We start from the raw sequence: 11347 nt of genomic DNA on the forward strand, positions 1-11347 counted from the left end.
AGGTGGAAAGATGCAAAAATCCACGTTCTGTACTTTGATGGTTGGGATTGTGTGAGGAGAAGAGACACAGCTTTTCCTAGCACAAAATCTATTCCTCAGCATTGTGAACAAGTCTTTCCTTGGAAGCTTGTTGTATTTTTAATTGATTCCAAAACACCATGGTGCACTAAACCCTCACCCAAGCAATTAAAAGCATTGAAACCCTACAGTTCAGTCTTTGTAGCCAGTGAGTCTTAAAACCCACTAGAGGTTTAACCAAGCTGATTTGCAGGGAGGGGTTTTTACCTCATTTCCTTCAGCTCCTGCTCTCAAATACGATGCCAGGAGGGCAGGTGGATGCACAGGGGTGCAATCCCAAGGTGTGACCCCACACAGGGGCACAGGAACAGCTTGGGGCTGTTTCCTGCAGATGTTCCTACAGATCCAGATGTGCACAGAGGGCTGAGCTGCAGGGGCAGAGGCAGGACCTGCAGCTCAGGGTGGTGGCTGGTAGCCAGGGATGGTCTTCTAAAGCAACAACTCGTCACTTCTGGTGTTTTACAAATTCCTTCCTTTTCCTTGGCTCAAGAGATTTGGGAGCACTTAATTGGGTTCTCCTTTCTAAAATGTGTCTCCTGAAGGCGACAGGGGGTGCTTTGCTAACAGCCCTGACAAACACCAGTTCAAAACTTGAATGTTTACTCCAAAAGCTGTCACAACCTTGGTCAGACCCTCCCTGCCACAGCAAACTGCTCCTGGAAGACTCGGGAATTGTGCCCATGAGTAACATTTGCAAAATGATTAATTATCCTTGGTATAGGCTTCAGAAACTCTTTAGAGGAGCACTGAATTTTGGATGAACTGCTCTACAGGACAGATTCAAAGTGCATTTTTAAGAACAATTTGGGGCTTGCAGCTAATTTGGGGTGCAGATGGGAGCTGCTGGGGGGCTGGACAACTGCATGGGGCCAGCCAAGGTGGGGCTGCATCCAGCCCTGCCTCATCCAGACCCGGATGCTCCACAGACAGATGCACCATGCCCCCACACCCAGCAGGGTCTTCCCTTCCCAGCCTCCCCTCAGCTGGAGCTTGGCCGAGTGCCTGGATTAATTTTGCAAATCATTTAACACCCCAGTTTGCCCATATCTGAATGAGAACACAGCAGAGGAAGAAGAGATAAAGGGTCCTTAGGGTGTAGCCATTGTAAGGAAGCAAAAAAAGGCACTCAAAGAGAGAACCTGCCCATCTCACTCTTGAATAAGTCAAATTTCCTCAATAAATAGAGAATATCTGAGTGGGCATCACTTTCCATGTCCTGCAGTGCCTGAACTGTCCCAGCTGCACAGTTGTACTGACCAAGGCATCACTTTTGGGGCAGGAGAGGAGGATTCTGCTCCCAGCAGCTTTGATGGTTGAGGGCAGAAAGGAGAATTTCCCCACCTCTCCTCCGGGTTCCTGATCCAGCTGTTTCTCCCCTCCCTGCCTCAGTTTCCCCAGGACAAGAATAGCACCATCTGCAGAGCGCTCCCACAGGCTTAGCCCGGCGTGTGAAGACTTAGGGGGTTGTGTTCACAGGGGATTTGTTTGATCTGGAAATAGCAGGGTTAGAAAATTCCATCTGCCTGCTCTCGAGAGCCCTCGACAGGGGCAGAGCACGGAGCAAACCCGCGCCGAGCAAACCAGCCCAGCTTGGCTCCTGTCCTGGGAAGCAGTGGGATCAAAACCACATTCCAGGACAGCTGGATGGGGAGGACAAAGTGGGGCACGTTTCCCTTCCTGCTCCTGTGTGGGGCTGTGTCCACCATGGAAATCCCACAGCACAATTTTGTGTCTCCAGTGGTGCAAAGCCAAGTTAGGGCCAGGTTCGTGTCTGTAAATGAAGTTGGATGGGATCTGGAGCAACCTGGTCTAGTGGAAGGTGTCCCTGCCCATGGAACAAAATGATCTTTAAGGTCTTTCCCTCCAACCCCCCAAAAATTATAGGATTCCGGGATTTTATGATAATTTTTCCCCTGGGTCTTTCACCCCCACTGAGCCCTGCTTGCCCAGCATGGAGAGTTAGGATTGATGTCTCTACTCCTTCCACACAGGAAAACAGCTCCTTTCTCTTCTCTTTTCTCTTCCTCCACTGTTCTTTGGGTGCAGGTGCTTTCCCTACTGCTCTCATCTCTCAGTATCTGTGCCAGCCAAGCAGTGAAATTGCCTCCTGTCTTTAGTGCTGCCTGAGGTCACCCAAGGAGCTCGGGCTGAGGCCCCACTGCAAGTTAAGCTAAACACAAAATACTTGTTACAAGCTCTTCCTCCCCCCAGCTGTTCCAGGTCTCCTAATAAATGCACGGTTTTCTCTTGAAAGCTTCTCAAGGTTTATTTTTGAAACAGTCTGTATTTGATTAAAGTTTTGTTTTGTTTTGCTTTGTTTCAAGAGGAACTTAAAAGGGCCATCAGCCTGTAAACATAAATATTCTCATTCTTTCCCCGATTCTTTGCATTCTTCTGTGTTTGCTAATGAAAGATGTTTCAGCACAGCAAGGCTCTGTGATGTGGGAGCATCCTCCACTGCTCCAGCCTGACCACTCTTTAAGGGGAGAAATTTTCCCTAATATCCAACCTAAACCTCACCTGGTGCCAACTAAGGCTGTTCCCTCTCCTGTCCCTGGGAGCAGAGCCTGATCCCCCTGGGTGTCCCCTCCTGTCAGGGAGTTGTGCAGAGCCACAAGGTCCCCCCTGAGCCTCCTTTTCTCCAGGCTGAGCCCCTTTCCCAGCTCTCTCAGGAATTCTCCAGCCCCTTTCCCAGCTCCCTCAGCTGCTCCTGGTGCTCCAGACCCTTCCCAGCTCCGTTCCCTTCCTTGGACATGCTCTACCCCCTCAATGTCCTTCTTCTCATGAGGAGCCCCAAACTGACACCAGGATTGGAGATGTGACATCACCAGTGCCCAGCACAAGGGGACAGTCACTGCTCTGCTCCTCCAGCTGACCTCACAACCGTAATTTTTATTTCCCCTTTCTCCCCTCAGGTTATAACTGAGCAGCCCTTATGACCAACATGAGCTGGAGCTTCCTCACCCGCCTGCTAGAAGAGATTCACAATCACTCCACCTTCGTGGGGAAGGTCTGGCTCACCGTGCTCATCGTCTTCCGCATCGTCCTGACGGCGGTGGGGGGCGAGTCCATCTACTCGGATGAGCAGAGCAAGTTCACCTGCAACACCAAGCAGCCGGGCTGCGACAACGTCTGCTACGACGCCTTCGCGCCGCTCTCGCACGTCCGCTTCTGGGTCTTCCAGATCATCATGATCTCCACGCCCTCCGTCATGTACCTGGGCTACGCCATCCACAGGATCGCCCGCTCGGCCGAGGAGGAGAAGAAGTTCAAGGGGTTCAAGAAGAAGAAGCAGTTCGCCCTGAACTGGCAGGCCGTGCGCAACATGGAGGACGCCATGGAGGCCGACGAGGAGGAGCCCATGATCTCCGATGACGCGGCCGAGCACGAGAAGGCCAAGGCCAAGCCCAAGTGCAAGGAGCAGCAGAAGCACGACGGGAGGAGGCGCATCCAGGAGGAGGGACTGATGAAAATCTACGTCTTCCAGCTCCTCACCCGCGCTTCCTTCGAGGTTTGCTTTTTGATAGGGCAGTACCTGCTCTATGGTTTCGAGGTGGAAGCTTATTACGTCTGCAACAGGGTTCCCTGTCCCCACACCGTGGACTGCTTCGTGTCCCGGCCCACAGAGAAGACCATCTTCCTGCTGGTGATGTATGTGGTGAGCTGCCTGTGCCTGCTGCTGAACATGTGCGAGATGTTCCACCTGGGCTTCGGCACCATCCGCGACGCCATCCGCAACCGGAAAATCAACAGCTTCCGGCAGCCCCCCTACAACTACGCCTACCCCAAGAACATCTCCTGCCCTCCCGAGTACAACCTGGTCGTCAAATCCGAGAAGTCCACCAAGATCCCCAACAGCCTGATGGCTCACGAGCAGAACTTGGCCAACGTGGCTCAGGAGCAGCAGTGCACCAGCCCAGATGAGAACCTGCCGGCGGATCTGTCCACGCTGCACAAGCACCTGCGGGTGGCCCAGGAGCAGCTGGACATCGCCTTCCAGAGCTACAGCAGCACCCAGGCCAACACTCAGCCCTCTCGGACCAGCAGCCCTGCCTCAGGGGGCACCGTGGTGGAGCAGAACAGGGCCAACACCGCCCAGGAGAAACAAGGTGCTAAACCCAAGGCCTCCCTGGAGAAAGGCAGCTCCAGCAGTAAAGATGGGAAGACGTCCGTGTGGATATAACTCTGTCAAGAAGGAGAGAGGGTGGAGCGAGCGGGGTTTTAATTTGGGTTTGTCTCTGGTTTTCGGTGTTGTCTCGCCTTTGTTTCGCAGGGCATGGTTTTTGTGTGGGAGTCAAGAGAGTGAAAGGTGTTTCGGACCAATTTAGTGCTGTCTTCCAGTGCGTTAACAAAAGACATTTCTTCCCCGTTTCCAACGTGTTCTCCAGCTGGGAACCTCCGGTGAGTGACAGGAACCTCCAGTGAGTAACAGCAAACCCCTCCACACCTCCCAGCCCCTGGGTCACCGCCGGAGCCCCCAGCAGAGACTGGACAAAGAGCTGTGGTGGGAAGAGGAGCTGCTGGTGGCTCAGGAGGGAAGTAAGGCTGACAGGGATCAGCCACCCTCCTGCACGGCAAGGCTTGAGTACTGCAGGCCAGGCAGTGTTTAATTACTAAATACCCTTAATCAAATTAATTTCTGATCCTTTGGTAAGAAAACCACTGACATATTGCACAGACTTTTGTGGCAGGCTCACAGCTGATGGCCTGCCTGGGCTGGCAGATGCCAATGAAGGCCTCGTTGGATGCTGTGAGCCAGAGCTGGCACCCATGTCAGGTCTGGGGCAGGAACAGAGACTGCCTCACACAGGGAGACCTAAAAATCAGCACAGGGCTGAAGGTTTCATCTTTTCTTCCTCTTCCTCGAAGCAAAAAGCAAATCTGCTCCAAACCCTCTGGAGCAGGAGCGAGCAGTGACATTGCATCCTACTGGTGCCTGTGTAGCACTTGCTACAGATGTGATGGGAATTGTTGCAGTTACAGAGTTTTTAACAAACTGCTGCTTCACATCATCAGAAAGTGCCTTTATGCAACCAGGAAAACAAAAGAGTAAAGGGTTTAGGCTCCTTTACTTGCTGAATTTTAGATGATCGGTGTCAGCAAATTTGTTTTTTCTGATTAACTGAGGAAAAGCACCGTTGGCAAATTTGTTTTTCTGATTAATCAGACCCTTATAAATAGTGGCAGGTGGCAGATCTATGCATAGTGTGTCTCTGGTGTGTGTGTGTGTGTGTCCATGTGTAGATACAGACACGTGTGAACACGTGTGTGTGAACGTAGACATAGAGAGATAGGTGTAAATGTAATATCAACCCCTCTGCTCCTTCTACAGCCTTCCACCTCCCCTGAGAAAACCCAGCTGCTCCAGGACTGAGGCTGATCTCATCCTGGGCCTTTTAGCCTCCTCATGGGGGACTGGGAGGGTTCTCACATTTGCTGGGGGGGCTTTGCAGAAGGTCTGGCTTCAGTGGGGACAGGACCAGGACAATAGGAGGAAGTTTTTCCTGAGTTTATGAGGAATTTTTTTTCAGCTGGGCTGGACTTCAGGGTGGTTTTCATGCACTTACAGTACTTTGGGTGCATGTTAAAATCAAGCTGCTGAGCTCCAAGGCTCCTACTGTGCTTTGTCAGAGGGTGGTTTCATCATCACCACAGGGAACCCAGATAGGCAGAGCCTTCAAACCTGGTGCAAAAGAAGGGAAATCTCCCTGAACACTGCACTGTGCACTGTCCCTGTTCTAAGCTGTTCCCTCGGGCTGTGCCAGGATTTTTTATCCATGGGATATCCCTGACTTCTCCCTGGACATCACCCTCATGTCCCTGAGATCAGTCCCTAAAAGCCCTGAGGATGCCTGTTCCCCAAGGCTCCAGCCCTCTGGCCATTCTTGGGAGGAGGCAGAGAATTTGGATATGCCTTTTATCTCCTAGGAACTTCAGCTGAGCTGTGCAATGCATTAGAGAACAGTCCTGGCAGCAAAAAAAAGTAGAATTGAAAGGAAATCAGAGAAACATCCTACGAGGTATCCAGCAGCAAATATTCAGCTTTGTGGCTTTCTGTTGCTGTCTGGGGAATGCTTCCAGGCTTGTTCCTAGTCCTGCTGAAGGCATTGGTGAAATGCCTGGAATGCTGTTTGCTCTTGCAGCTTGAGATCTTCCCCTCACAAATGGGATCCAGGAGGAGGATCAGCACAGCAGCAGCCTGCAGTGACACCCATCCATCTCCTTCTGCTGGGAATTGTGCAGGAAGGGCTCAGAAAGGTCACACCACAGTGGTGGGGAGACAAACATATCCAAGTGCTCTGTTTGTCCTTGTCCCATGTGTGGGAATGTGCTCTCTGCTGGCTGGGGATGTGCTGGGCAGAGCAGGACAGGCTGGGTGCTCACAGGGCTGCTGTCACCTGGGAAAAAATCCCTTCAGGGCCACAGCCCCGGCTGCTTGGGAGGAGAGAGGGGTGATCCTGGATAGAAATTTGTTCTCTGGTCCAGGACACGAGCTTGTCCTTTACATCAGTGGGACTTCTCTTTAATTCCCAGCCCTGTGTCCCATGGGAAACTGTGTGTGTTTAAAGTCTTGATCCCAAGGGAAGGGTGGGAGCTCTGAGGGTTACCATGGCTGGATGCTGCCTGGCTTCTTCTGATTCCTTTTCCATGAGCAACAATAGCACAGCCCCAGATAAACTTGTGCTTCCCACAGGACACTGGAAGGCACCGCCCCGTGCAGGAGTTGGGATCTTGGATTTCTCCTGCCCCTACCAGGGACACCTCCCTCAGCACCATTCATGGCCTGAGCACTTCCTGGTGACTCAGAGCTGCCCCTCAGCTCCTGCTGACCTGCAGATCCCCCCCTGTGAGTCACCACACCAGGACAGGAATGTGACTCCCTTCCAATCACTCCAGGGAAAAAAAAAAATCTTGGCAAATGTCTTGACATGAGGAAGGTGGGGCACAGATTTTAAGCCAAAACTCCTCAAACCTGGTCACAGAGACCTGATCAACTCATTAAACCCAGTCTGTACAGCAGGGCTGCACCTGCTGCCCCAGCAATACCCCAGCAGGGCCCATGGGAGGAGAGTCCAGGTTCAGGGCAGGAGGGTGGGAAAAGACCACGGATCTTCTTGCCAACCTGCCACCATCAAATGACTCCCTAAAGGGTGACATGAACCCCCTCTCTGCAACCCCATAGAGATGTGGAGAAGTTTCATGCCTTTAACTTCTGCACATTTTGGCTGTTTGGAGACTGTTTTCACCCCCAAATCTGCTTTAATCTGAACACATCTGGTCTCATCAACCTTTCTCCAAGGGCTGCTTTTCTAGCGTGGTTTCCCCTGGTGTCTTTGCACCAACAGCAGCCACCTCACTGCTGGTCCTCGTTCCACCTCCCCTCCCTTCTCCTCTTCCTGCACTCTGGTCCTCCCCAAAACCCCTTCTCCTGCAGGCCTGGGGATTGCTCCCCTCTCCAAATGTGTCAGGATCTTCCTGCCCTCCTGCAAAGCCCCTTTTTTATTGTCCCTCTGAGTGACCCGTGGGTCTTGCAGAGGCTTTGTAGCCTCCTCCCAGCTGGTGTCACCCTCACATCTCATGGGCACAGGCTGTTTTCCGCAGGGAGAGTCAATAACTGCAATATTGATGAGTACCAGACCCAGGGCAGACTCTTGGGGGATCAATAACCCCCTCGTTGAGCAGGGACAAGGGGTAACCACTCCCAGCCCTGCTCACCCCTCAGGCCTGGAGTATTTCCCTGTGTAACATTCCTTCCCAATGGGAGCTGATCCTGCTTTTTCCATGTTTTCCAAGAATTTTGAGAGGGACTCAAGCACAGGGGTGCATTCCCAGCAGGAATACTCTGGTGTCAGGGAGGGATGCAAAGTTGCCTGTGAGATCCCAGCCAGCCTGGAGGACACTGCTGATGCTCTGAGCCTGGGGAGGAGGGATTCCACTTCTCCCAGATCCCATTTGGGCCACACACAGGAGCCAGCACTGGTCAGACAACCCTAGGAACAAAAGATCAGTATTATTATAATTATTATTATTATTGCTATATATACATTGATTTACTCACTTCCTCCCTTCCTCCTCCACTCTGTGACATAGAAACCCTTTAGGAAGTTGGGTTTTCCCACTGAATCACTGCCACAAAGGTGACCAAATGCAATGATGACTCTGCAGGAATGACTCCTTTCGGGCCAGGAGCAACAGTCACTTCTTTTTATCCTGCCAGCTGGGGCAGGAAAAGGATAGAGCAGCAAAATATTCACAGCCACAAGCAAAATCCTCACCACAATTGTTCCTAACTCAACCAGCAGCTCGAGGAAATTCATTTAGAGGGTGGAGCATCAGCCACGGAAGAAATGCCAATGGTATAATTAATGCTTTGCTTTTATTTTTTTGTGTTTTCTCCAGGTAGCAGTTTTGGCCACACACAAGACAGGTTTAGCTTTGTGGCTGAACTAATCATAAGCGTTGACTCTCTCTCGCTAAACTTGGTCAGATAAAGTGCCCACACTTAGATTTCTCTTCTTACTATTCAGGGCCAGGAATGTCCCACAAAAGCCAGATTACCTTCTCGCTTGCATTGCATTCCACTGGGAAATACTTGAACTTAACTCAAGGCCATAACCAGTCTGTGCTGTTACAAAGTATTTGGGATTGGTGGGGGTTTTTTTTGGGTTTTATTTTGTTGGTGGGTTTTTTGGGTTTTTTTGGGGGGTTGTTATTTTTTTTTTAATGTACTAACTGTATTTGTACTAGAGATTTTTGGAGTCTGAGGTTGAATCTGTAAGTATTTTTCAGTGTAAATGTCACATCTGGGCTGTAGTTAGGATATTAAACACTGGTTAAAAGGGAAAGGGACATCAGCCCAACTCGACTGTGGCTATTCCACATCCATTACTAATAATATGGAATAAAACTTACATTTTGTTACAGTATGTGAAGCGTGTGGTGCTTGCTTGAGAAGGGCTCTGAGCAATAAGCAAAAATCCTTCTCCATCTCTGATTGGGCTGTTTTAGCCACGCAGGAGCTCCATTTTCCCTGATATGGCCACAAATCATCACAAAATAGTTTTGCCTTAAGAAGCGTTTGACCTTCGCGTTGTTTGGGATGCGTTGTCTCCCTGATGAATCACTGCCTGCAGATCCCTAGGCACAAACCACTGAGGGAAGCCTGGGCTTTGAAAAGCCAGAAAACTTTGGGAGAAACTGATGATTCAGGCTGAGCAAAGGATGGGAAAGCACTCTGTGAGAGAGCCTGGCTTTCCAAAACTTCAATCTCCGCTCCTCCCATTAAACCATGGATACGGTTCACTCATAATCCCTCTCCAAATGTCCTCAGGGGAAAAAAAAAAAAAAAAATCTGAGCTCAAACATGCTTTTTTTTTTTTTTTTCTGTTTCTCTGGAAGTTGAGCTAAGTTGACAACTTCTCTGGCAAGGGCAGGATGTGGTCCCACCATGAGACACAAAAGAGCCAAGGCCAGGTTGGATGGGGCTGGTGGGAGGTGTCCCTGCCCTGGGGCTTGATCCCGACTCACAGAAGGGAAAATGGCAAAAAAAGCCCCCATCCAGCAGTATTTTGGGAACAGGCAGAGCAATGGAAACCCCTCCTATTTATTTGGACAGCCAGACTAAAACTGCCAGTGACTCTCCAGTTCTCTGTGGGATCACAACACCCATCGTTTTCACTGTCTGCTCCTCTCTGCACACAGAATTCCAGTCACAGCATCCCACTGGCTCCTAATCCCTCCTCCCAGGGAAATGCAAAAACAGCTCAGGGCATGGTTTGGTTCCTTCCACAACCACTAAACCCTGTCCCCAGGGGCCACATCCACAGGGTTTTTAACCATTTCCAGGGATGGTGATCCCACCACTCCCTGGGCAGCCTGTTCTAATGTCTGACCACTCTTTCAGTGAAGAAATTTTCCCCAATATCCAAGCTAAACCTCATCCAGTGTGACTTCAGGGTGTTTCCTCTGTCACTTGTTCCCTGGCAGAAAAGACTGATGCCCACCTTCCTTTCAGAACAGCTTTTTTTGATGCACAAACTCACTCCCTCCAAGCTCAGCTTCCACTTTGCTCTATCCCTGCATCCTGCCTGTTGTACTGGCAATTTCCCTCTGTCACCACTGATTTTGCATTGCCCAGGCCTGCCACAATCCTTGTTTTCCTCTCCAAAATTGTGAGATATTGTCCCAGAAGTGCTGCTATGCTTTACCACAGCCTCGTGTCCCAGCTGCCTGTGGCTGACCTCCCAGGGCACAGCTCAGGGAGTATTTCATGCAGAGGGTTAAGGAGGAATAATTGCAGCTCAAGTGGATTTGTGGATGAGGATTTGTACTTAAAACACCAAAAAAAAAAAAAAAAAAAAAAAAAAAAAAAAAAAAAAAAAAAAAAAAAAAAGCTGGAGAAAAGGAGTTTATTCTGCCAGCATTAACCTGCAGGGCTGGCTGCAGAGGTTATCCCTGGTGAGGATGAGTTATTGACAAATAAATGCCAAGGATGAGCCCTCACAAGTGGGAGCCTGGGGCTGTCCAGGGTTTTGGGCAGTGGGAGAGCAGAGAGAGGAAAGCTGATGGAGCAGGAGGCTGCTGGCAGCTTGTGCAACCACCCAGGGGCTGCTGAGGGACAGGGAGGGAATCTCTGCCCTTTGTCACCAAAGGAAGCTGGGGGAAGAGATCCTGAGCCACCCTCACACACCTCACTGAGTGAGAGGGAATTTGTGTCTTGTCACTCTTTGCCACCACCTCTCCTTCCAAAAACACCTCCAGAAATTACAAAGCTGGTGGGGGATGATCCATCAGGGGCAACATCAGGATCCCAGAAGGGTTTGGGTTGGAAGAGACCTTAAAGATCACCTCATTCCAACCCTCTGCCACAGGCAGGGACAGCTCCCACTAGAATTCCACTAGAAATGAATGTCATGGAAGCTCTGAGAATTGTGTTGTCCCTCCCACCAGGCTTCAGGTCCCCCATTTTTTAGTGAAGACAGGCACACACTCACTGAGGGCTGGCACAAACCTTCCCAGGGCTCTCAGTGTCACACTATGGGTTGTCTCAAACCATCCCCTGGGCTGATTTAATGCATTATAGCTGGCAGAGTTGTAGTTTCTGACACTGGAATATTTTGATATGATTTTACTGGCTGCAAAGCTCCACGAGAAAAGAAAATCAAACCCAGAGGAAAGGGAATAAAAGCAGTAGGAAGTGGTAAAACAAATAAAGGCTCAAACTGGCTGCCTGATTGTTTCCCATTTTCACTTTTATTTCCCTTGCTGC

General features: G+C 50.4%; 1 protein-coding gene across 2 annotated transcripts in view; it reads left to right on the top strand.

Moving 5' to 3' along the window:
* The window catches only part of GJC2 (gap junction protein gamma 2), a 32947-nt gene extending 23924 nt beyond the window's left edge, over positions 1–9023 (top strand). For both annotated transcript variants that reach the window (XM_083872174.1, XM_083872175.1), the window contains exon 2: positions 2994–9023. In XM_083872174.1, the coding sequence (XP_083728300.1) occupies positions 3014–4261 (1248 nt within the window). In that variant the 5' untranslated portion in view covers positions 2994–3013 and the 3' untranslated portion in view covers positions 4262–9023. The remainder of the gene's footprint in view (positions 1–2993) is intronic.
* Positions 9024–11347: the final 2324 nt, after the last annotated feature.

This window comes from Zosterops lateralis (assembly GCF_965231275.1).
Source record: "Zosterops lateralis genome assembly, chromosome: 1".
Classification (NCBI taxonomy): Eukaryota; Metazoa; Chordata; class Aves; order Passeriformes; family Zosteropidae; genus Zosterops; species Zosterops lateralis.